Here is a 27,851-nt window from a genome sequence, read left to right as displayed (position 1 = left end):
CTATTTTCTTGTGGTATCTTAATGCCATTACTATTTTTATTGGGAATAAGCCACAATTCATGCATGGTTATGGCACACGAAATGAAGGGAGAAAAGTTATATAACTTCTTAGAACATCAAAATTTTTATGTCATGAACACACACTTCAAGAAACCAGCAAACTGAAAATGGACGTGGATATCTCACGATAAAACGACGAAAAACGAGATCGATTACTTCTTGTGTGGGAACAAAGACATTTTTGAAGATATACCTAACTGATCTCAATCGATTCACAACTGGCAGCGATCATCACCTTTTAAGAGCAAAGATTCTTGTTAAACAGACGAAAACCAGTAGAAACAGGCCACATAATTATTGTAATCAGATAGATCAAACTAAAATGCGACAGAAGGGAGATGAGTATAGAGAAGTCTTAAGAAAAGAATTTGTAGAACATTATCAACAAGAATATTCCGACATGAACACAATTAATAAAGAAATGCAACGAAAGCTCTTGAAAGCAGGACTGACTCTTGCAAAGAAAACGAAAAATAAAGAAGACAGAATAAGTGATGGAACAAAACGGTTGATGGAAAAGAGACGCACATTTTTAAACAAAGGAAAGCGAAACAGCGATGTTTTCAAAGAATTGAATAAACAAATAAAGAAGGGAGTAAAGGAAGATTTAAGGATCTACAATGAAAACAAGATAGAAAAAATAATAGAAAAGAACCGAGGCCTGAAATGCTTAAGATCAAACTTAGGAAAGCCTATAATAATCTCATTGAAGGATAAAAATGGAAAAGAAATAAGAGAAAAGAACGAAATCTTAAAAGTTACTTAAACATTTTCATCATCATCATTGGCTCCACAGCCCATGGTGGGTCTTGGCCTGCATAAGGATAAGTCTCCATTCTCTTCTATTCTTCGCCTTGGCTTTCCAGTTTCGTACTCCCAACATTCTCAAGTCTTCCTCCAGCTGATCCTTAAATCGTGCTCTGGGTCTGCCTCTCCTTCTCACTCCATCTATTCTTTGGTTATAAATATGTTTTGGCGGCTCCATCTCATTCATTCACTCAAACATTTTACCGTGATTTATATTCTTCAAACAAGAACCCAGATAACACTGCAAAAGAAGATCTTAAGAGAAAGATAACGAATGTCAACTCAGAAATACTCCCTAACATAGAATCCTTCGAAATAAAACAAGCTATGGCACAACTAAAGAACAATAAGCTCCAAGCCCAGACGGAATACTTGTAGACATGTTGAAGGAAAGGAGTGAAATTATTCTCGAAGAATTGAAAATTTTTTTTAACAAATGTCTTCTCAGAGGGGAAGTCCCAGATGATTGGAATGAAAGTTTGACAATACTTCTCTTCAAAAAAGGGGACCAGAGAGATCTGAAGAACTATAGGCCAATCTCCCTGCTGTCCCAAATGTACAAACTGTTTATGAGAGTAATAAACAGGTTAACGTCGAAGCTCGATAGCTATCAACCGGTAGAGCAAGCAGGATTCCGAAAGAGTTACAGTACAGCGGATCATCTTCTACAGTCAGAACGCTAATAGAGAAAGCCAATGAATATCACTTGAACTTATACATTGGCTTCGTTGATTATGAAAAGGCATTCGACTCCATAGAACTTTGGGCAATAGAGAGAGCTATAAACAACTGCAGGATAGACTCCCGATACAGAATGCTGATATATAATATTTACAAGAAAGCTACAATGAAAATACAAATAGATGCGAAAACCAAAGCTGTCCCGGAGTTCGCCAGGGAGATGTTATCTCACTAAAGCTATTCACACTTGGACTGGGAGACGTGTTCAAAGACATTAACTAGGCAGATAAAGGAATAAATGTAAATGGAAGAAAACCGAGTCATTTGAGATACGCTGAGGACATTGTAATATTCGCTACAAGTTTCGAAGAACTACAGACTATGATGACGAAACTATTTCAAGCTTCGGAAAAAGTAGGTCTTAAGATGAATTTGGAAAAAACAAAAATAATGACAAATACACTGAACATTAGAGAAATAACGTTGAACGACATAAATTTAGAAACAGTAAGCGAATACATCTACCTGGGACAGATAATGAAAGTTAACAAAGAAAATCAAACTCCGGAAATTACCAGAAGAATAAGGTTAGCATGCGCAGGATTTGGAAAACTGAGTTGGATCTTGAAAAGCACTAAAATAGAACAATATTTGAAAACCAGAATTTACATATGGTTCCCAGACGTGGACACTCACCAAGTCTAATATGGATAAAATAGTAAAGGCACAAAGAGGGATGGAAAGATCAATGCTCGGGGTGGACATAGACAAAAAAACCAAACAAATGGATTAGAAGCAAAACCAAAGTAAAAGACGCAGGAAAACATGCTGCCAAATTAAAATGGAGCTTTGCAGGGCACAATGCCCGACTGAACGATAAAAGATGGAACCACGAGATATAACAATGGAGACCACGGTTAGGAAAGAGAAGCAGAGGAAGACCACAAATGAAATGGGCTGATGACATTAAGAAGATCGGAGGACACACAAGTGGCGCAAAATAGAAAACACTGGATTGATTTGTGGGAGGTCTATATCCAAATTTGGATTACTTAAGGCCGAAGAAGAAGAAGCCACAATTTAAGATTAAAATAAGTTTAATTTTGACTTCGGAAATCGTTCTCAAAAACTTGAACTTAAGTTTATACTTTTCCCCCCAACATATCAAAAACATAAAATTGCGTCCTCTGAAAAATGCACGTTAAGGCCTAAAAAATTTAAAATTTGAATGGACTATATATACCGAGGTTTCACTCTGTATAAAAACTTCAATTTTGGCAAATTATGTTCGTATAATTTTCTCAAAAACTAACGTCACCAACTATTTATAATAAACACGTTTAATTGTATAATATTGTCTAAACAAATACACTTATATTATTTAAAAATTACAGTATTAATCATTGCAGTGTCCGAATTTTAACTAAACCTGTAGTAATATCTTTTAAAGAGATAATAATGAAAAACTATAAATACTGTAAAAGAGATCCATTTTCTTCTAATCTTGACATATAAATAACGAAATTTCCCACAAAACAATGATACATCCAAACTTTTCCCTACATCATATACCATTTTTTTCCTTAAATCCTGCTCTAGTAGACTTTGTTTTTTTTTGTTTATAGTTAACATAATTTAACAAACAGATAAAAAGAAGAAATTATCTATTTTATTAGCAACAGTAGCTACCTAGGGTCCACATAGAGACTTTGGGCCAGCAACCAGAATTGGGAGTCTTGCATTGTCATGAAGTAAATCTGTTTACATCTTTTACAACTTCTTCTTCTTCTTTTTATATAGACATTACTCTGTCTGTTTTTTAATGTGCCTCCAGTAAGTTGTCGTTCCATCGTTTTCGTGGTCTTCCTACTGATCGTCTTCCTATTAGGGAACCGTCTCTTGTCGTCTTTACTACTCTATTTGTTGTCATTCGGCTTATATGATCGTTCCATTCTACTCTTCTATTTCTTACCCAGTTCTTGATGTTCTCCACCTTGCATCTACGTCGTATATCTGTACTTCTAGCTCTGTCCCATAGTGTCTTACCATCAATTTTTCAGTGTTTTCATCTCTGCTGTTTCTAACATCCTTTTTGTCCTTTCTGTGTCAGGTCTTGTTTCTGCCGCGTATGTCATTATTGGTCTGATGACTGTTTTGTAAATTCTGTCTTTCGTTTCTTTCCCGATATTTTTATTTCCCCATAGTTTCATTTAGGCAGCCTGTGGATGTTTGCTCTATTCGCTTGATCTTCCACTTCACTTTCGAGCTTTCCGTAGCTAGATAATGTGATGCCTAGATATTTAAACTCCATCACTTGTTCTATTATCTGACCTAAATTTGATGTTGAAACCATGCATTTTGTCTTTTTTTGGGGAAATTAACATGTTAAATTTTCTGGCGGTTATATTAAATTGGTGCAGCATACGTTGTAAATCGTCTTCATTTTGAGAGAGTAGTATTGCGTTGTCTGCATAACAGATTATTTTAAGTTGTTTTTCTCCCATTTGGTATCCTTTTTTAGTTCTTACTTTTTTTATTATTTCATCCATTATCAGGTTGAACAATAGAGGACTCAGGGAATCTCCCTGTCTTATCGCATTCCCAGCTTCAATAGGGTCGGTTAGTTCTGCTTCTACTTTTACTTTTATTGTGTTGTTTTGGTAGATATTTTCGATCGTTTTGATTATTCCTAGAGGTATCTCTCTTGCGTACAATAACTGGATAAAGTCCTTTAATCTGACCCGGTGAAATGCCTTCTTAAGGTCTACGAAACATAGAATGCCGGTTTTGTTGTATTCTAATGATTTCTCTTGCACTTGCCTCATTATAAATATAGCGTCGGTGTATAATCTTTTCGACCTAAAACCTTGTTGTTCTTCTGCTAGTGTTATAATTTAGTGTATTAATTAATTGTAAGATATTATCTTATAATCACAGAGTTTTAAACTTTAAAAATGTTCTCCTGAACAAAACCAAAAATGTGGCTTATCAAGTTATTATCCTGTGGTCTTCATTTTTTAAATAAAATTTTTAATCATAAAATTCTCTAAGCAACCTGAAAAGTTACAGAAATAGAATAACTAAAAAATTAAGTAATAAAAAGATGGCACATAAAGATATATCAGAAAGAGAATAGCATCGAGCAGATTAATCTTAAGAAGTAGAAATTAGGTGTTACCATAACTTACCATAAGGAAAACTTACCATAATACGAACAGCAGTCGCGTATGGAAGCGAAACATGGACGCTAACAAAAAGAGAAATAAATAAATTGCTGGTGTGGGAACGTAAAATTCTTCGAATGATATATGGCCCTTGCAGAGACAACGTGACAAACGAATGGAGGGGCAGATACAATAACGAGCTAGTCTCTATTAGGAAAAAAAAATCTAGTCAGATATATAAAGGCCAATAGACTCATATGGGCAGGGCATGTAATACGCAGTAACGACAATCGCCTTATAAACAATGTGTTCTGGGAAAGGCCAGAGGGAAGGAGGTCTGTAGGGCGGCCTAGAAAAAGGTGGAAAGATGCAGTCAAAGAAGATCTAGAGAAAATGGGAGTGCGACAATGGGAATTACTGGCACAGGACCGACAAACATTGAAGGCAATAGTAAACGCGGCAAAGACTCACGAAGAGTTGTAGCGCCATTGATGATGATGATGAAAACTTACATCATGGATACAGAACTTCAGGAAAAAATGATAATAAACTTAGCCAAAATTTTGGATGAATCTTGATCTGTCCTTAGTACATTTAAGAGACTAAATTATCTTGACATTTTATGTCAAAAATATTATTTTATTTATTGAAAGTGATCATAAAGCAACAATGATCATATTTAAACACATTTTAAACAAACATTTTTTTTTTCTAATATAACGGTTTCAAATTATATATTGCACACGAAATGGGTTATACACAAACATTTTCTAAAACCTACAAAAAAATTATTGTTGTTTAAAATGGTTTACTTATTCAAATTAACTTTTAGCCTCTTGGGGGAGTACTAGTATGTATATTTATACCATCAAATAAGCAACAGTAATTTGAGCAAACATTGAAACCTTTAGAAAAATATGATAGCTTCGATACCCATAAAACTTAAGATCACGATTTTTGCAAACCTCTGACATTTAATTTCAATCCAAATCACAACATGGATCTTAAAAAGATTCAGATTATTATACGATAGAATCAAACTACTTCTTCCTATAAACATTTTTTTGGTTTTAACATTATTATTTGTGATTATTACATTTACTTCTTGACCACCTAACTATAATGTGAAAACTGTGACCAGAGGGAATTTATTTGCATCCTATTTTGAGAAATACAAACTTCCTCATCCCCAAATAATTCCTTGAAATATTTTCCAGCCAACACTTTGTACCAGTTTTGTGCAAAACAGTAAATAATATAAACAAACAAATAAGGTAATGTAGCTAAAATAGTGCTATTGCAACTAAAAAGTAGAATTTTTCTTTCCATTAAAATATTATTTCGTTTGAAAGTTAAGGCTGATTTATAAACTTTATGTTGGCGTTGGCGCTGGCGCTGATGTTCGCGTTACAACATGGTCAAATGGGAAACTCGTATGTCTATTTATAAACATCGTTCGCCGTTGGCGTTCGGTTCCGTTCAAGATGAACCAACTTTATCTTTTGCCGTTGGCCGTTGTAGCACAGAATACACCAACCCTTCTGTGGTTGTAGTCACGATCACAGAACATAAAAAAACTGTTTCTTGGTCATCGCAGCCAATAGCGATACCGAAAAAATAGAAAACAAATCAAACTAAATTATTTGTTTATGTTTGTATTTCCAAGTGTTTATAAAGTGAAATAGTTTAGATAATTTAATTTATATTCCCTATATATTATAAATTCCATCAGAGCGATAGTTTACATTTATTTTTGGTTTTACCAGTTGCAGTAATTTTTCAAATACTGGAACCTGCATCCTGGTATATTTAAAAAACTTCTATGTACCCAGTTTTTTATATTTGTATAATAATTAAAATTACCTCTTGTCTTTATGTTATGGTTAATGGGCCTTCGTTTGTATTGACGTTGTCTTTTATTTCGAAAGCTCAGTGCTGCTCGAATACAAAGTATCGTGTATAAGTGCCACTGCACCTAAAAAAAGGCCGAGCATTTTCATTTTCCATTGTATTAATTTTCAAGTAAAAATTAATAATACCAAATCAAAAATGTAAGGTTAGAAATGATCTTTAACGCCAACGCCAACCGAAAGTTTATAAATGCAGTATATGATAGCCAGCGCCAAGGTCAACGGCGAACGCCAACGCCAACGTAAAGTTTATAAATCAGCCTTTATTTCACATGAAAAACTACCTATCAAACTTGTTTGATTAATATCTAATAGTTTTACTTCTTTACTTTCCCTTGTTGATATTACAATTGAGGCGGTGGCTAGAATAAGGGCGGCTTTTTTTAGTGAAGTGTTGGCACAGCTGAAAAAGATTTGTACCTCTAAATCAACTCTGTTTTGGAGAATTTCTGACAATGTGATTGAAGTTATGTTATATTTTAAACTGTAAGTTTAAGTGTATTTTAAAGCAATGGCTAGTCGTAAAACTATTTTAAATAACACGGTGTCAAAAGATGCCAAAAAGAATATTGTTCAGAAAGACCATTGGAAAGAAAACGTGGCAAAATCTAAGAGGCAGAGTCGACAGGAGTATGTGTCAAAATTTACGCGAAAAACTGTACAGAGTAAGGTATTTTCTGTTGTCCGTAAGTATTTTGTAGAAACATGTTTTGCAAAAATAACTTCCCAAAATCACAAGCGTTTATTTGACTCTTTTTATGATAATGGTTCAAAAAAAGAACAGGACACTCTTCTAGCAGGTTGTATGCCATTAGAGGACCCTTCAGAAAGGTATAGAAAGATAGAAAATCCCAAAATTAGCAGACAGTATCACTGTAAATACGAGCTTAAAACTTCTGGTTGTGATGTGCCCGTGTGCCGTCCCTTTTTTGTTGACTTATATCAAGTAGGAGTGAAGCGTGTAATAATATTACAGAAAAAAATTCCTGAGAAAACTTCACTTGATGAAATACATGGAAAACACGGAAACCAAAGAAAAATTTTAGATGATGTTTATTCTATGGTTTTAGAACATTTAAAATCTATTCCACATAAACCATCAAGTCATTACATACCTGAAAAAACAAACAGATTGTACTTCGACAACCCGGACCTAACGATTAAGAACATTTTTGAGCATTTTCAAAAGTTGTTCTGAAGCTATTTTCTTGTGGCATTTTAAATTAATTACTAATTAAATGGGAATAAGCCACAATTAAAGGTTAAAATACGTTTATTGACGTTTCAATTTCCACTTCAGAAATCGTTCTCAAAATACAAACATTAGTAAATTGAATTAAATTAAATTATAAATAAAATAATAATAAATTAAACATTTACAATATTTACTAATGTTTGTATTTTGAGAACGATTTCCGAAGTGGAAATTGAAACGTCAATAAACGTATTTTAACCTTTAATTGTGGCTTATTCCCATTTAAATAGTAATTAATTTTCAAAAGTTGTTTAAAGACAATACTGGGAATAATCTTACCATGAAATGCAAAACCTATTTCAAGTTTTTCAGGGAAACTAATTTTATGTTCAAAAACCCGAAGACTGACACATGTGATTATTGTGGTGAGTGTGAAATCAAACTAGAAAAGAATCGGAATGATGAATGCCATGTTGATTACAATCTCCATAAAAAGAGAATCGAAGCATATTCCAAGCTAAAAAATGATTATTTGAGAAAGGCAACAGATGGTAGTGGCATTCTTGTCCTGGAATTTGATTACCCACAAAATCTACTGTTGCCAAAGTTCAGCATAACAAAACAGTTCCATAAAAGAATTTTATGGATGTACATAGAATCTCAATCTAAAAAGGGAGCAACTAGTGTTGCTTCATTCATCTTTGACTGTATTCACAGTAAATTAGCAGATTATCCTAACGCCATGCATATTGTTCTTCTATCAGATGCAGCTGGAGGCCAAAATAAAAATCAGACTTTGTTATGGTTTTATTCTTGGATATCAAAACTATACAAAGTCGAAGTGGCACATATTTATCCTGTTCGTGGACACTCCTTTAGTCAGAGCGACAGAAATTTTGGGGTTATTAGACAGTCTTAAAAAGAGTTCAAGATGTCGAGGAACCCAAAGTCTACCTAGAAAAAATTGTACAGTGCAGACAAACTCCTCCTTTCTGCCTCAAACATGACTCCTCTATAATATATGACTGGGATGCAGCATGTTTTCCTTATTTTTTGAAGAAGCCTGTGAATAAAGATTGTGTTAAAATACAACAGTATCGCGTGTTAAAGTATAAACCTTGTGGGACACTGGCTGCTTCTAAAACCTACTTTGAAATGTATACCCCTTTTAAATATGCAAAAACATTGCCACTTGACCTTACTCTTACACCTTTGCCTCAGGTTTCTATTAATCAGTCTAAAATAAAAGATGTGAGGGACAGTACTTAAAAGAAGAAAGTAGAAACTTCTACAAACTTTTATTTCAAGAAAGCACACCGGCTGAAAAGGACAATGAGAGTAGTGCTGTTGACTCAGATGATGAGGAAATTTAGCATAAAATTATATTAAATATATTGAAGTGTAAACAAAATAAAAGTTTTCTTGTACAAAGACCTTGATTATTATTTTAAACCTTTGTATACTATAATATATATATATATATATATATATAACTGTAGTATACTATACAACAGTCAAAAGTTATAGGCATTGCTTCTGCAGAAGACGTTTTAATCTGCCAAATGTGTTCTCCAGAAGAAGGGCTTATGTGAACTTGTTTTAATACCCTTCATTTGAAAAGAAAAAAAGGACATATTTCATAAAGGAGTTCTCTATTATTTTATCAATGGATCGAAAATTCTTAAAACTAAAACACTTAAACTTTTTTTAGTAGAGATGCACTTCTTCTAGCTACCGCCTCAATTTTATATTGTATACTTTTATGTGTTAAGTGTTGGCACCACCTGTTAGTAACACTAGTGTCAATGTCTCGTTTAGTATTCCATCTATAAGCAGACTTTTTCCACCAAGCATCCCTAAAGAACTTACCAATCATATCAAACAACTTTATTTTGGAACAGGTTATTTATTTGAAAGCAAAACGATAAATCAAATTGTAACGTGTTTAACTATCACTTAAAATAATTTACTATTTCGATTTGGAATATGCTACAATTTTACATTAAAATAAGTTTATTTGACGTTTTGATTTCTGAAGTGAAAATTGAGGTGAGTGTTGAAATTTCTGAAGTCCGGCTGAAAGTTTTGTTTTTTTAGTACTTGGCAACAGGTTTATGTCAAATCAATGACACATTCAGTCAATGGTCAAATTTAGGGAAATTTCCAAGATACCCTTACATTTGTTTAACTGTATAGTATAAATTCAGTTCCAGCTCCTAAAAAAGCTCCAGCTCCAGTTCCAGCCCCAAACTGGTCACGTCACCAACAGGTGAAAGAAAAAAGAAATATAAAGTAAAAAAAAATATAAAATTAGTACATTAATCAACTATACTTAATGACAGAAGTTTGCAATAACAAACAAATTTGCCCAGAATACTGCTACTATATAGATGTTTATAAATGTACATTTAAATGTCGTTTCAGTCCTCCATTTTCGACAAATTCTTTAGAACATATTCTACACTTAAATCTCTTACCCATACCCCCACTATGCTTGTATAAACAATGCCTTTTTAACATCCAGTGCTCCACGAATTGTTTTGAACAAATAGTACATTTATACCTCTTACCTATTTCACCACTATGTTTGTACAAAATATGCCTCTTAAGGCCTCCATTTTCTACAAACTTCTTGGAACATATCTTACACCTGTACCTTTTTTCTTCTTCATTACTATGTTTATAAAGGTAATGCCTTTTCAGACCAGAATTTTCTACAAAGGTCATGGCACAGATTGTACATTTGAACATCTTATTTCCACTATGTAAATATAAGTAATGTCTTTTTAGGTTAGAATTGTCGGCGAAAGTTTTTAAACACAACAAACATTTAAATTTTTCATCATTGGCATGTACCTTTTGATGACGTTGTAAATAAGATTTCTTCGAAAAGGGCTTGAAGCAAGTTTCACATTTAAACTGAGATTCTCCCTGGTACTCAAAATTGACAGTCTTCTCTTCAAAATTATCTTCAATTTTTTTTTCATCTGTACTTCTTGTTGCTATTACCTTAGTTTGAAATAGGGGATTATTAACAATTTCTGGCCGCCTTTGCGTTAAATCAACATAAAGGCGTTTATTGGCTAATTCGTCATCGGAGAGTTTATTCCATTGGGTGATTTTATTATCATAAATGGCGTTTGTAATTTGTGGAGAAGATTTTCTTGGATATTTCCCAACTTTGTTTTTCATTTCGTAGATCTTGAATTCTGGAGAAACTTGTTGGTTGAAAGTATTTGCTGTTTTTTCTGATGATGCCATACCTTAAACATATTAATGAACTCAAAAGGAAAAAACAAAATTTAAAATATTACTTATAAATTAATTTCAAGTTCAAAAATTGTGATTTTCAGTAATGTAGTGATTTCAACATTTTCGCATTGGAAATATGGCATAACAGTGAAAATTTTGAAGGATTAAGGAAAAATAACAATATAGGTGGCTGAATGGGATACTCGAAGAGGTACAGGATCATAACACTAGACACAGACGTGATCTTGTTCCAGCCTACTGGAGGCAAAAGTGGTGTCAAACTGGATCTGGGTATTGGGCAATTAAATTTTATAACAAATCAACTGATAACTTAAAGGTTTTTCCCACAACTCAATTTAAAAGTAAAATTAAGGAAATTTTAATAAAAAATGTACTTTATAGTAGTAAGGAATATCTGAAATTTCAATTTTAAACTATTTTACTGATATGTGTTGTTATGTAATTAGAATTTAAGACTTTTTAATAGAAGTATTGTTCTACTTTTATTTTGACGTATGTTAGGCTACTGACAAAATTACATAAATAAATGAATTTGAACAACTTCAGTTGATGGCCTTTTAGTACATAGTATAAGTAAAGGACAATATAGATTCTGAAGGTATAGACGGTATAATTAGAATAGGTACTTAAGATCCATATTAGAGTACAATCAGGTTAATGACCAAGCATTCCAGATAAATTGGTGTGGTACATCAACCATCATAGAAACGAAAATATTTTCATTTAATTCCATTTTCAACTAATATTATTTTAAAATGATAACAAACAACATCACCTCTACATCTGGCAATAATAGGTTTTGAAAAACTGTTCATACCTCAGAGCACAGCACAAATTTTAATGTTATTTTAAATATTTCAATGGTTACGAAAAATTCTATAAGGGTTTACTGAAGATATATATTTTGATACATATGTTATTAGGACTACTATATAAAAGAAAATGTTTTGAAGAACTATGTGGATTAATGAGCACTTTTGGAAGGGAGGCAGATATATTCTTATTGAGCAACTTTAATAGGTGAGTTGGAGGAAAATAACAGAATGCATAATGGGAGAACACAAAGAATATATACTAAATGACAATGGCAGAAATCTTGTACAACTAGTGTCAGCAACAGACTCTAGAAATACAAAATGGATATTTTAAACGAAGAAATCCACAAATACATGTGTGCTCAGAAAACAAAGGAAAGAAATTAGAAATATATCATTGATTGGTAATTATAACCACTCATCCAATACAAACAAAAATAATTTATGTCATTGGCAAAAGAGGAGCAGGTTCTGGATCAGAACATATTGTCGGTATACTGCGAAAACCAGGTAAATGACAAATTTTAAAATATTGAGTTAAGTATACCAAAATTCTCAGCTTTTTCCGCTCTACATACAGGTAAAACCCAATAAATGATACGACTTACCATTCAGCAGATAATTTGTGTAATAAACAAATAAGTTACACCTAATCAACTTTTCATTTTCAAATAAAACAATATATCGATACTTACTTCCATAAAATTAAAGTTCTGTTGCATGTAAAACAAAGTAAGCCCACATATATTATTATGCCAGACAACAATATATTTCTACTACTGCAAACCATATTCAGTAAAAAGGTGATAAGTGTCTTTAATACATTTTACGTGTATGATTTATTAAAATTTCTCTTTCATATCGACTAGTAAAAACCTTTAAGTACACTTACTTCATTCTACCTGAAAACGGGTTGAGGTAAAATTTAGAAATGGTTACTAAGCTAAACCCATAAATGATCTTTATAACACATACACAGATAGAATAACTGAAGACAGCAGTTCAATTGTTGATGATTCTGAGAACAATATAGTCTCAATGATGGAATCCATTTTTGATAGTGACTTTTCAGATGTAGACCCCACATATCAGCTAAGTGAAGAGGGATCGCTCTCTCTAGGGAGTCTATATGATTTACACACTTTTATAGCCTAAATGATAAAAAAGATACTGAAATAGTTGCACCGACGAACAATTTAGTGTCAACTGAAATAGCTAGTTGGATATTAAATCTACTTCTCGACAAAGTATGGAAAGACGTACGTCCACTAAAACGTTGGAGAAAAGCTAACCCCAAAGATTGGATAATAAATGTCGCAAAAAGGAGGCGTGCTGAGGGTTTGCGTTATAAGATAAAAAAGACCATAGACCAGCAATGCCAAAACCAGTTAATTGTTCAGAGTGCTTTTACAAATGTGCCAGTTATTTCAGCTAAGAATACAGACAAAGACTATGTCGTGATTATTGAAAGTTAGAATATATAGGCCAGAAACATTTTCTTATTGTACGTATTAAAACGGAGCCACCAAAGAGAGTCGTTGCAGTTCATTGAAGTTTAAAAAACCACATGCATTTTCCAAAAAGTGTTACTTTTCTTTGAATGGAAGACATACAGGTATGTGAGAAATTTCTATGTAAGACTCTTTGTATGTCAGCGTCGTTAATACAAGATGTTGTAAGAAAAACTGATATTCTAGGCTGTTATGCAAATACTGATAAAATAGGCAAGCATACACCGCCAAATAAAACAAGCAGTAAAACCCGAAAAATCGTGAAGGCTTATATTGAGTCTTTTCCAACCATGGGCCCACATTATATTCGCCAAAGTTCAAAGCGTAGATATTTGGACAAAAATTTAAGTATAAGAAAAATGTACCAACTTTTTATAAATGACTATGAGCAGAAGAAACTGGAAGGTGTTAGCGAAATTACATATCGAAGAATATTTTCTAACTACTTTAATTTAAGCTTTTTTGTTGCTAAAAAAGATCAATGTTTAGTTTGTAATAAATATGATATGGCTAATCCAACTGACAAATCATATTAAGAAGACAGTTACAGAGAACATCAGAAAAGAAAAGAAGTATGTAATCTTAAAAAACAAAATGATAAGAAAAGATCTAATGAACAACGGGATTTTGTTTCAGTTACTTTCGATCTACAGGCCGTACTACAGATTCCAAGTGGATTGACTGGAAAACTATATTATTCTCGAAAATTATGTGTCTACAATTTGTGTGTATATGAAGCCGCATTACCAAATGCAGCTTACTGTTTTGACTGGTTAGAAATTAACGGTAGACAAGGAAGTTCTGAAATAGAAAGCATTATACTCCACTACTTATCAAAATGTGTTCCAGAATATGTAATTGAAATAAGTTTATTTTCTGATACCTGCAGAGGACAGAATCCGTTTAAATATTATTGAACACAAATTTTTAGAGTCTGGACATTCCTATATGGAAGTTGACTCTATGCAGAGTAGTAACGAAACTGCTAAAAAACACAGATCTATCTATGGGATGCCAGATTACTTGTCTGTTTTTCAAAATGCAAGAGGAAATAAAAATATCAAGGTTGATGATAAAAAAGTATGTATAGAAACATACAAATGTAAAGAATTTAAATACTACGACTTTTATGATTTAAAAGGTTGAATTGATAAATTCAAAAAAGGTTGGTTGAAGATAAAAAGAATGAGATTCGTGAAAGAAGAGACAAACAGAATCTATTTTAATTATGACATGTCAACAAGCTTCAATCATTTCCTTACTGATACTGCACGGCAGTCAACAAGAAAAAAGCACGCCAAGTTATCAACTAATTCAAGCAATCTTGAAGAACTTAAGCGACTTTATGATTCACATTTGCCAATAGCATAGCAAAAAAGAGAGATTTGGTACAGCTATGTGATAAGGGAGTGATACCGGAGGAATATCACGGGTGGTATCGTTATTTGAAAACGGGAAATACATAATAATAATATTGTTATTATTATATTATATAAACAATAACTATAACTACACATAGCTGTTAATACAATTTTCAGGGAAAACCAGTTAAATGTCATAAATATCGACTAATACCTTAAAACATTGCTATTACCTAGTAAAAGCCTCATATCTCGATCACAAAACTGGACAATATTATACTTGGTTTGTTATATTTGTGTTAAATATGTTATTTGAAGAGTAATTGATTTATTTAGATTTACAGGTAAAACCAGGTAAGTGATAGCATTTCCAACTTAAATTTAGGATTAGTCAGATAGGTGTCTCAACTTTTTCAAACTAATGATAGAATATCATTTCAGATATATGCATCTTTCACTAGAATACCTAATATCAAAACCAAGCTGACTGATTAATTCACAATATAAAACTAAACTTTAAAAACGTTTTTTCTCGATTTCGGTATTCCGACATTTACCTGGTTTTCGCAGTATACCGACGATATTACTTAAAACTATAATAGCTCTAGTAAAATAAACATGTAACACAAAAAGAGGAGAAAACAAATCTGATTTAAAATCTAGGCAGTATAAATACAACCCAAACAGTTTTATGACGATTCCACAATTGTATAAAATAACAATAACTGAAAAAAAAAAAATGAAAGTAAAGATAGTAAACCAAGCCCTGGGACTTAAAGGCCTGCAGAGCTAAATTATATAATATATCACTTCCAATTTCAATTTACTTATTTATTAAAATTATAACTTTAATTTCGTTGGGACTGTCTGCTCCCATTTAAAATGGTTTAAAAATTCCAAAACAATACATTTTAGTCCTTTCCTATGTGTCTGTCTTGGCAGAAAGGCCATGGATAAACCAAGAAAACAAGAATAAATGTGCAATAGCAGCACATTCAGTATAATAAAAGCATGGAAGATAAGATGGTATAGCCATAAATTGAAAGAGAAAGGAATACACTAAAAGAAATAATGGAGACAAACAAAACAGTCATTGTAAGGGAGAACTCAGCCCAGAACCCCAGAAGTTAATTAGATTGCATATAAACAATTCCTAGACTTTTTGGTGTGTATACTTAGGTAAATATGGACATTCTGTCAAACATGGATTAGATTCAAATAACTAGCAATAACACAAAAATAAAATGAAAAATTATGTACTTACCTGTATAGGAAACATTTTCGTTTTGGTATTCTCTACACTTTATTTCACTAGAAGAAACTAAATTTTCTATATTGTTCACTTCGGGCTTGTTTTTGTTCTCATTTTGGTCGCTTAGCGTTTTAATCAAATTGGCTACTTCAAATTCTCTAGGTTCTTCCCTAATTCTTTCTAATATCGTTATTGCTTCTTTTATGCCAAATTCGGGTCTTCCGAAAAAGTAATCTTCAAATAAAATCGCCATCGTTCATTAGCCTCCAATTATTGATGTAGTTTTATAACATAACCTCAATTTCAAAAATAGTACAAGGAGCAGGGTCGTATTTAGATATCTCAAGGGCCAGTGATAAATTTGACTCAAATTTTTTGTTACAAATGGAATAATTTACTTTAAAAAAGAGTATAAAGGGTTTATTTTATGAAAATGTGGATGAAGAAATCAGTGATAACAGATGATATTATCTAACACTACTCCAGTCATCACAGACGAAAATGCCACTGAACTTCTAAAAATCTTACGAACAAGCTGAATGTTGTAGAGAATCTCAATTTTGGGACCTCAAAAATGCACTGCAGAAAAGTTTACCACTGCTACCCCTAGGCTTCCCCCCAAAAGCCCACTATTAGGGTGGGAAAACAGAAAAAATCTATTTACCAAGAATCTGTACGCAATAGAAAAAAAATTTTCAAGTAAAAAATGTAGCTGTGGTAATTTTGAATAAAAATGTTTATTAGCACTTTTTGTGCAGAATGAACCGTTCTGTCAGAAACAACGCTTGAAGCGACCGGCGATTTTTAGCCAATTGCGCGCGCGAAATCAATCTATATTAATAAAAATTAATCGCCGAAATGTTTGTACGAGCATTATTCCAGAACGACGGTGCACCGAATTAGATAATTCTTTTTTTGTTGTATTTTTTTTATCAGGAGAAGGTTTGTATAAAAAACAATTTTCAAAAAAATACTTCAAAACAGTCATTTCTGTCATTTTAAATGGTAATATATCCATTAGATGGCGCCATACTATGACTAACAAAGGAAGCTGAGATTAACAAAATAAATGTCAGTATTGATAGATTGAACAACAGCCATACCACTGAATATGCCGGTGCTCGTTCGATCACCGGATTCAAGCAGTCGGGTGCGGTTAGTACTTGAAATTTTACCTGTGCATTCTATAGGTCTCAGAATAGGTTGTTATCTATTTTTCATATCCCTAAGAGGTAAGGGTGGGACACTGATCAAAAGATATCGAATTTTTACCATCGAGTTGATAAAATTTTTATTTAAAATTGATTAAAATCGTCGGTTGCTTCAAGCGTTATTTCTGAGAGAACTGTTTTTGGAAGAAATAAATCAAACGAGGTAGTATAAAATTAAGAAGTATATCTGTGGCTTTTAATTATTGTAAATTAGCCAGTAAATTGAACCGGCTATTGGATTAGAATCAATGTCTCTCTTTTTCGAAACTTGTGTAATACCGTAGTTGCACCATATATCTGGATTACTTTGAAGTTATATCTTGCATTTAGTTTAAATATGAGGTATACAATCCTCGGGTTTTTGCTGTGCGTTTTTTATAATGAATTCTCCTCCACCATTTGAAGTGATTCTCCGTTAAAATGAAATATGTGTCCTGATTTAAGAACACTTTGGGATTCTCCTCTTCATCTTATTTCGCTGATCTAGATGATATCTAATTTTATTTTTTTAATACTTTCATTACTCATAACAAAATTAAAAAAAACAGTCAGGGGTTCAAAAACAAAGTATCCTCAATATTAACAGTTAAAGGAGGAAACCTATATGGAAAACAGAGGAGAGGGTACAAAGATGGAAGGAATATATAGAAGAATTATATTCCAGTATCATAATATTGCAAGAAGAGGTTAAAATAGAAGACGCGAGCCCCTATAGCCCAAAAGAAGAGTAGCTAGAGCCATCCAAAGAGTAAAAAATAATAAAGCCCCGGGTCCTGTTAAAATACATGGAGAAATCCTCAAACTATTAAAATATGACTATATCGAACCTATACAAAACTTTTTGTCAGACAGGAAAGTTTCCAGATGATTAGCTGCTCTCATTAGACTACAGAACCATAAGTTTGATGAGCCATATGTTGAAGATCTTTCTATACATTATTTAGGATAGTGTACTATTTTTATTAATCTAATTTATTGTCTTTATTTATTATCAAAGGTTCTACATTTATAACACTTACAAGTTTATTTAAAGTCTTTATTTGTACAATATAACTAATTTTATTTCACACTAATAATTATATAGTTTATTTACATTTATTACAATACGCGTTACAATTCGAAACTCGACGCGATGTTCAAAACTAACTGTTATTCAAAAACTGCCACTCTCTACATAAAATGTCCCATATATACTAAATATCCGTTATCTAGATGGATCGATGACCTTCTCCATTAGAACGGAGTTCCATCGAATGCAAACAGGTTTTTTTAGCGTAGGGGACCCATCGGTTATTACCTGGGGTTTCTGCCGGCTGTTGTATGATCTAGAAAAGACTTGAATGAGAAAGGATGTTTACAGTTTAGATATTATGCGTCATTATTTATCGTAACAATAGAATATATCCAATCCTCGAATTGCAGTTGGAAGAATTTCAGATTGGATTTAGAAATAAACTTGGAATTACAGAAGCACGATTCAGTATACAAGTGTACATTCAAAGAGCTAATTACGAAAATGATGATAATTGCCTGCTTTCTAGACTAAACAACCAGAAAAAACTTTTGATAAAGTAAACCACAGTACACTTGGTATACAAGATAATGTTCTGAGAATCATAAGAAATTTAAAGTTGACAATAATTTCATAGTTAAAGTTGATAATAGTAATTATTCCGAAAATTAAATATCCAGAAAGAAGTTCAACAGGGTTGGGTTTTTTCACCCTTATTGTTTAATATTTGGAGGTGATGGTAAATACCTACCGAAGACATCTTTTGGTAAATAAGATATTTATGAATAATTTCTGATACGCTGACGAGACTGTTCTTCTTGCTTATAGTGAAGAAGGCTTCCAAAGTCTAATTAATTAAGCGAATCGAAGTGACTAGCAGAAAGGGTACCCCTGTTAAGATAGACAGAATGCTCTTACGCTACTCCCAGAATTTAATTATTTTTTTTTTACTTTTTATGTGATTAAAAAGTAAGACTTTTTCTATATGGTACGCCATCTTCAAAACTCCGAAAAAATGTTTTTTTAGGGGTTTTGGGGGAGTCTCTCCATTTTATATACTTCAAAATAGATCAAATCAAGATTTTTTCATGGGATAAGTTATACGCTGTTTTCGAATAAAAAAAGTGTTTTTAAGTTATGTACACTCAACCTACTGGTCTATACATATAGACAAATTACGCTGAGTGTTATTTTTAATCACATAAAAAGTAAAAATATGAGAAAATTGATTCAGGTTGTGTCGATGTCAAAAAATATGTTTAAACCTGCCAAAACCCGTAAAAAATTTTTTTTTTTGGGCGTTTAAAGGTGATTCTCCCAACTTTTGAATGTCGTAAGACCTAATTTAATTCAAAATATATATAACCTATAAAAAAATAGAAAAACCTTGATTTAATCTATTTTGAAGCCTATAAAACGGAGAAAATCCTATAAAACCTCCACAAAAACAGTTTTTCAGATTTTTGGAAATGACGCAAAACACGGAAAAATCTGGAAAAAATAAAAAAAAAAGTTTTTGCTCAAATATGCAAAATAAAAAAAATTGCTCCTGCAGCCACCTCCAAAAAACAGCTATACCGATTTTTCGAAAAAAAAAAATGCATTTTTAGGTTATGTACAATCAACATATAGGTTTATAAAAAATAGACAAGTTTTGTAAAAACCTGAACTATGCGTGTGAATTTTTTGAAATTATTAAATTGATTCCATCTCACCTAAAAAAAATAAAAACGAAAAATTGAAGTTTTTGTTGCTAGGGGGTGGGAGAAGGCAAATTAAAATTGCGCTGAGCCTTATTTCTTAATCGCATAGAACGTAAATAATGAATAAAATTGAGTTCTGGAAGTGAAAGCATTTTGCCTATTTTAACGGGAATTGCCTTTTCGGAATGAGTTTTAATATTGATAAAAGAAAAACGATGATAATCAGCAAAAATCCTAATTTAATCTACTAGTTTTTTATAAACGATAAAACTCTAGAAAATGTCCAAAACTTCACATATCTAGGGTGTAACTTATATGAGAATTGGGATCACTTTTAGAGAAATTCGTGATCGAATTGAGAATGCCAGAAGTATGTTATATAGAATGAAAGCTGTCCTTTCCAATGTGGACTTTATCTTATACAATGAATACAATGGCTAGACTTAGAATATTTAACTGATATGTATTGTCAAGTCTCATATCGTCGGCTGTATGCAATAGTGGCTTAACTCAAAAATTGACAAAATTGAGTTAACCTCACAAGAGGGCTTGAACAAGGACTATTTATGACCTGCAAAACTGGCACAATAATAATAGCAAAAATGTCCGCTGGACGTTACTAGTGTCGCTATGACATATTGTCGGTAGAGATAAATTTTTTCTTGCAGTACTTTTGAGTTGTGCCACTATTCGCTCCGTGCGTGACCATGGTATGGGTACCTTGAAACGATGCCAGCGTGTGTAGCGGCGAAATATGACAAAATTGGACCTTTTGGATCTTTTTACGTATAAATTTTATCAAAAATGAGTGCAAATACATGTTGCGTATTTAATTGTGCTAATAATAGCAAAAATAGTGAGTGTAGTTTTTATAGTTTTCCAAAGATTACATATAAATTACAGAAAAGAAAAAGATGGAATAGTGCTATTAACATGAAAAAGTAAATATCACATAATTTCATTTTTATGCAATTGAGATAGGAAAAATTTAAATAATTTACCTTAAATGATATTTCATAAGGCTTCAAGCTAACTGCAGCCTGCCTGATGACTTTAGCTTTTATATCCTAATTTTTACTATTATTGTTTTTAATTACATGCTCTTCCACGTGCAAAAACTTGATTTGCCAATACTAGATTTTTCCCTTTCTTTTCAATTTAGTGTTGAAAAGATAAAGTTGATGAATTTTTAGAAACCCAGTTTTTAATATAAATTTATTTTGTACATAAACTGAAAAAATATAATTAAAAAACTAATTATTAATATTTGTCAATTTCGTATCTATTTAACATATATTTAACCTCAAATTGGGAGGTCCAAAACTGTCAGATGAATGCGGTAGATGTCGCGTCTGTCACGCACAGAGCGAATAGCAGACAATTTTAGATATTTTCAAACTGTATAAGTGAGAATTTTGGAGTTGTGTCACATTAAATAAAAGAGATAAATTTATTGTTTTAAAAATGTCAGATCCAAAGAGTTATCAGAAAAGAAGGGAATTAATCCTATCTCGAGCAGAAGTAACGTAAATAATAATATTAATATTATTTTAATGTATCGTATTATATTTATGTATAATTCCAAATATGTAATCGATTTAGTAGAAAACTTTAGACGATTTTTTGATTACATCTACCGGTTTAAACAAAAAATAAATCCATTTTAGTTCTGATGCGGACCCTCATTACGTGAATGATGATGATGATGTATCGCCTACATTTACAGAGGTCTCTGATAAAAATATGGAGACTAAAGTACCAGAAGGCGTGACGATTAATAAACCTAAAAGTAGGAAAAGGAAGGCTTGTCCGGACCATTGGAAAAGAAATGTCAAAAAGTTTCTTAGAAATTCAGGCCAAAAATACACCAATGTTAACGGTAATCTTAAGGCAACCTCACACTGTGCAAAAATTGGAGAGGAATAACCTTGCTTACTGTCATAAATAAAATTTTTGCGACCATCATACTGAAAAGAATAACAAACAAGGTTGAGTTTCGAGCTAATCAAGCAGGCTTTAGGCCAGAATCCTCCTGCATAGACCACATTAATACTGTGAGGGTAATAATGGAACAATCGGTTGAATGGAACACACCCCTATACATGGTTTTTGTTGATTTTGAACGTGCCTTTGATAGCTTGTCTCACGCTGCTCTATGGAAAATTTTAGAGCTAAGAAACATCCCGCAAAAAATAATTTCTATTATAAAGTCGCTATATACTGATGCGAAATGCAGCGTGACACACAATGGGATCAACAGTGACGAATTCAACGTACTTACTGGAGTTAGACAGGGATGCGTGCTTTCTCCGTTTCTTTTTAACATAGCTATAGACTATGTTCTCTCCAAACTAGACTCCGACACAAGAGGGATACAATGGACGTTAACCACACGCCTAAGCGATCTAGAATACGCGGACGATATCTGTCTATTAGGTCAAAGGTTCCAAGATCTGGCTTACCAATTGGAAACACTTTCCACTGAAGCCAATAAAATAGGTTTGAAAATCAATATTAGTAAAACCAAGTCCATGAGAATAAATGCAAGGAACAACACGCTATTTACTATCGACAATATGCAGATTGAAAATGTGGAAAACTTTACGTATCTTGGAAGTGTCATAACAGAAAACGGAGGTACAGAAGACGATATTCGTATGAGGATACGAAAAGCTCAACAAGCTTTCAGCACGCTCAACCCTGTTTGGAGATCTGGCGAGTATACTACAAGGACAAAGATCCGAATATTCCGATCAAATGTCATGTCTGTTCTACTCTACGGATGTGAAACCTGGAAAGTGACAAACACCCTCACAGACAAACTGCAGGTCTTTGTTAACAAATGTCTACGAAGAATTGTTCGTATATTCTGGCCTAACACCATCAGAAACGACGATCTGCTACACCTGACCGAACAAAAGAGGGTACAAAATGAAATTAAGTCCAGAAAGTGGGGTTGGATCGGTCACACACTCCGAAAAAATAGTTGCAGTATCGCAAAGACTGCCCTAGAGTGGAGTCCCGAAGGGAAAAAAAAAGAGTTCGCCTAGTACAAACTTGGAGAAGATCCACCATATATATATATATATATATATATATATATATATATATATATATATATATATATATATATATATATATATATATATATATATATATATATATATATATATATATATAACGGTAATCTTGTGCAGGCTCGCAGTTTAGGTCCATCTTACAATCCATGTAGACTGAAATGTGATAAAAAATTCATGTTACAAGAAAAAACACAGATCTTCGAATAATATTGGTCAATGGAAAATATAAATTAACAACGAAGTTATATTCTGAGATCCATGCCTATAATTAAACCAACATATCGATATGCAGATAAAGGTAACACATCAAGCCGTGGTTATAATCATGCATTTTATTTGGAAAACCGTGATCAGAAAAAAAAGAGTGTGCAAAAGATTTTTTTATATCCACCATTCAAGTTACTAATAGATGTATTCGAACTGTTATTGGAAAGACAGAAAGTGGCTCTATAAGCTACGATCAAAGAGGTAAACAGCATGCATAAAACATTTTGTAATGAAACTATGAACAAGGTTCGTAAACACCTTTCTTCAATTCCGACAATGTAAAGCCACTATTGTCGAAGTGGTACCTCAAAATATATAGAAGGAGCCAAAACATGGACAGATCTGTACAATGATTATAAAGCTGATTGCCAAAGAGACAATGATGAATTTGTAAAAATTGGTTTATATCGTAAACTTTTTAATTATATATTTCTAACTATGCATTCTTTTCACCCAAAAAAGTAAAATCAATGTCAGTATTGTGAAAAATACAAAAATTCGAGTAGCGAAGAACAAATAGACCTAGAAGATGTTTATAATAACCATCATAAGGAGAAAATCTTATGCCGGGAGCTAAAGACACAGCCGGGAGCTACACACAAATTTCTTGTTTTGACCTACAAGATGCTCTTCCGCCAACAAAAGGAGACGTTTCTGCTTTCTATTATAAATCTAAGCTCTCAACATATCAGTTCCCTATATGTGAATTTCATAAAAAGGAACTGGGAAATGTGCACAGCTATGTTTGTCACAAAGGAGAAGGCAGTAAAGGTGCCATAGAAATTGGTTCGTACTTGCTGGTATATTTGGAACAAACATCTATAAAAACCGATTCTGACGATTTGAAATTCATATTTTACTCAGACAATTGTGGTGACCAAGGACAAAACAAGTAACTAATTTCATCAGTTCACTAATTTTGTATCAGTACACTGTAAACCATCTCAAAATTTATTCTATAACTTATTGCTATTTAGTTGTCGGCCATACTCGAAATGGGAGTGACAGCTGTCATTCTTTAATAGAAAGAAATATCACTAAAGCTTATTATTAAGGCGGGCTTATTTATCTACCGACCCATTACGCTACGCTTATCCGAACTGCTCATTGCAAACAACCATTCGAAGTACATGGATTATGTCATAATGATTTTTTTGCCCTGTAAAAAGTTAAATACTGAAACAGCGTCAATTTGTGAAATTTGTGTAAAAAAAAGCTCTGGTACTCACTACTATTTTAAAACTTCATTTGCATAAGAGGAGTACAGACCAGTTGATAACCAAGAAAAAAAAAAAGAAAAGGTTTAGAAAGCATGGCTAGTATAGAACTAGAAAAGGCCTACACTGACAGCCTGCCAATAAATGAAAAGAAGAAAAAAGACCTTAGTATTATAGCCTTTGTGAAGACAAGAGTGTGACAAGAATTCAGCTGATTTCTACAGATATTTAAAGCATTGTTAATCATAACTTTTCCTATTATTATTAATATACACCTTTTGTATTTCGTTCTTCTTATAGTTGTTAATAAACACATTTTCTCATTCAAGTAACTTGTAGTATTCTTTATTGAACCTTTATTTCAGTTCATAGGAATAACAAAACAAATGCCAGTCTTGCATTTGCCTTAACTTAAAAGACAAAATGTTGATGTGCAATAATGGCACAACTCAAAATAAGGGTTGAATTTAAAAGTCTGTGTTACAATTCATGAAAGGCTACCTAACACTCTTCCAAATAAACCAAAATTTATTTTTTTCAAAAATTCCAATCCATGTAGTAAAACCAATAAGACAAAATTATTGGCACACAAACTTTAAACCCCTGTTTTGAAAAATTACCTGTTTTTGTGTACCACTATTGCATACAGCCGACGATAAATGGTGTAGTCATGGACCCTTACAGAAATCAAGAAAATAACAGCATAACAGACGGCCTAGTTAATGACAAATTTCTTGGCAGAAAAATCTGAGACATTGGATGAGTAAAACATCTAATGACGCTATGGCACAGGCAGTGGAAGGAGTCCCAATCAACTTTTTAGAGCGAGATTTTTAGAAAATTTATTTTTGATACTATTTATATATTTGTTTTCCGTGGACTCTGTTCTGGTGAATATCAGCTAAACTGTGAATCTAATTCAAGGTATTTTTATAATAAAAAAATTGAAACTAAAAAGTAAAAATGTATTGACTATTTTTACACATAATTAAAATTAACTATAAATTACTCTTACATCTAATTTCCTTTTGAATACCTCTTCCAAAACTTTTTAACATCATCATGGGCTGATTTATTAATAACTAAGGTCCTCTTTTCTTTGTTGCACCATATTAAAACACCATTTGATTCTGTATACTCTTTGAGTACGTTAAAATCTGCTTGAGATAGGAACTGACTATACAACACTCCTTCATTATATGTTAATCTATTTCTTTCTAATTCCCATAGTTTGATTTGATCAACTACAGTTGGAGGAAGAGGTTGTTTAGCTTCTGCATCTAACATTTGAGGGTGAGCATGCTGCTTCAAGAAACCTATAACCTGATCAGCTGTTATTCCTCCTTTTAAAGCTTGTCTTATGGAATCTCTTGTTATAACACCAACTACTAAATTTGGAAACCTATACATAAGCTCTGTAAATAAAGCAATTAGAGCAACTTGGAGATTAGAATCTGTATATGCATATACTCTGTAATTAGTTTCTACTACTATATAACCTTTAGGGCGTTCTTCTTCAATATCTGCAGTAACTTTATTCTGACTACTAGTTATATTTAGAGCTAGCCTAGTAGGATAAAATCTCCCAGCTTTTCTCTTTCTTTGATACACTAAACCAAACTCTCTCAGATGTTGCAAAAATATCAACAATCCTGGACTCATACCTTCAGTACTGTAATCTTTCCCTAAGGTACTAAAGCTAAGTTGAAACAAAAAAGTAAGACACTCGACTAAATTAAGACCACGTTCTTCTACTGTGTCTAAATACTGAAGTAAAAAATGCCAGACTTGTGCCTGTCTATCCAAAAGCAAAAATTGGAAACCTTGTCTTGTTATCACTAATGTTCCATCATCTTCATCACGTTTCATCAAACCTGCATGCAAAAGAATCCTCACAGCATCAGCTGATATTCCTTCTTGCTGCTGGGAACCTACCATATAGTGTAAGACACATTCCCATCTTTCTTGAGAATAGGTATCTAAAAACATAATAATAGAATTAGATTTTTTATTATCTTTAACTATTAAACTAGCTGACCCAACAGATGTTGTTCTGTTTGAACTATGAGTAATAAATTCCAACTAAAATTTGTATATAAAAAAATGAATCTGTATTTCCCTTGGTCACAAAATGACTTCTTAGTCTTTCTATATAACCATGTATACTATGTGTTTACCATGTCTATCAAAATTTGCCAATAATTGATATTAAATGAAACTTTTAAAATAAGGTGTGATTGCAATAAACTAGCTGCAACCCTTTGCAAAAAATTAGAAAAACAGGGTTCTGTAAATTCAATTCTATAACATCAATTATTCTGAATTTTACACATAATATATTGTGTGGCTACAGTACTCAGTTCTTAATAATTTGAGGCTACTCTGACCTTATTGCATGTTATAATAATATGTATTATTTTCTACTAAATAAAGACCCAATAAACAATAACATCATAATCAAAAATAATTTAATTACCTAGAAAAGCAACATCTCTAGCCTTACTATCTACTTCTAATGCTGAAGACATACTCCATGCTTTACCACCTCCAAGCAATGCAATTTTGAGATTCCTTTTAAACATTGGAGATAATATCCAACCTAAAAGACCACCAGGTATAGCTGCCTCCTGCCATAATGTTAGTTCCGCTAAAACTTTGGTAGCATAGGTATGTTCTTTTGAAAAAGTTTGGGAACCCCAAGAAGCTACAACTGCTTGTGGCACTGGCTGTTCAACAAATAATAATCTAATGACATATTGTCTTGCTAGGTCCGGCAATTCTCTATAAACCGCTAAACATATTGTAGGGTGATTGTAAAGTTTTTCTAATACATTTGAGGGTCGAGATTTTAAGTAATCATACAGGTTTTTACATTCTAGATTTGACTGCTTTATACGGGTGTTTCGCTGGTTTGAGGCACCAGCCCCATTATCAGCCATCTTTATAATTTATAACACAATCATTTAATTATTTAAATACAATAATATAATTTCACTTTTGATTAACCATAACAAAACAGCTACCGCCTACCAAAACAGAAAATTTATGGTTAGGTTTTGGAATTAACTTCTTCTGTTCTTCTACTTTGAACTTGACAACGTAATTGTAATTTTATATTAACCGTTCTTCAGCACATTGTGGCACAATACGTTGTTAAAGTAAAAAAACAAAATCAGACCATGTTAAGTCTTACCTATAGATCATAGATCGGTTACCCATATACAACATAATCGAAACATAATATAGATCAAATTTTAAATTGTGGCTTTTAATTTTAATAAAAAGTTTAAAGGAATCAGAATATATATGTTGGAAACCACGTCGTAGATATA

General features: G+C 32.5%; 2 protein-coding genes across 3 annotated transcripts; both read right to left on the bottom strand.

Moving 5' to 3' along the window:
• Positions 1–8,082: 8,082 nt before the first annotated feature.
• LOC140446861 (uncharacterized) lies at positions 8,083–16,306 on the bottom strand. Its single transcript, XM_072539439.1, has 2 exons — positions 16,042–16,306; positions 8,083–11,080 (listed from the first exon to the last, which is right to left on the bottom strand). The coding sequence occupies exons 1-2, from the start codon at positions 16,280–16,282 to the stop codon at positions 10,212–10,214; spliced, it is 1,110 nt and encodes a 369-aa protein (XP_072395540.1). The 5' UTR covers positions 16,283–16,306; the 3' UTR covers positions 8,083–10,211.
• Positions 16,307–18,315: 2,009 nt separating this feature from the next.
• mrn (general transcription factor IIH subunit 4 marionette) lies at positions 18,316–27,584 on the bottom strand. 2 transcript variants are annotated; one of them, XM_072537766.1, is made up of 3 exons: positions 26,996–27,584; positions 25,535–26,498; positions 18,316–18,565 (listed from the first exon to the last, which is right to left on the bottom strand). In XM_072537766.1, the coding sequence occupies exons 1-2, from the start codon at positions 27,456–27,458 to the stop codon at positions 25,537–25,539; spliced, it is 1,425 nt and encodes a 474-aa protein (XP_072393867.1). In that variant the 5' UTR covers positions 27,459–27,584; the 3' UTR covers positions 18,316–18,565; positions 25,535–25,536. The 2 variants fall into 2 exon arrangements, with proteins under 2 accessions (XP_072393867.1, XP_072393866.1); XM_072537765.1 differs by lacking the exon at positions 18,316–18,565 and having other exon boundaries at positions 25,471–26,498.
• Between the last annotated feature and the right edge of the window lie 267 nt (positions 27,585–27,851).

This window comes from Diabrotica undecimpunctata, chromosome 7 (assembly GCF_040954645.1).
Source record: "Diabrotica undecimpunctata isolate CICGRU chromosome 7, icDiaUnde3, whole genome shotgun sequence".
Classification (NCBI taxonomy): Eukaryota; Metazoa; Arthropoda; class Insecta; order Coleoptera; family Chrysomelidae; genus Diabrotica; species Diabrotica undecimpunctata.
The sequence above is the reverse complement of the archived record's forward strand: the minus strand, read 5'-3'. Positions and strand labels throughout refer to the sequence as shown.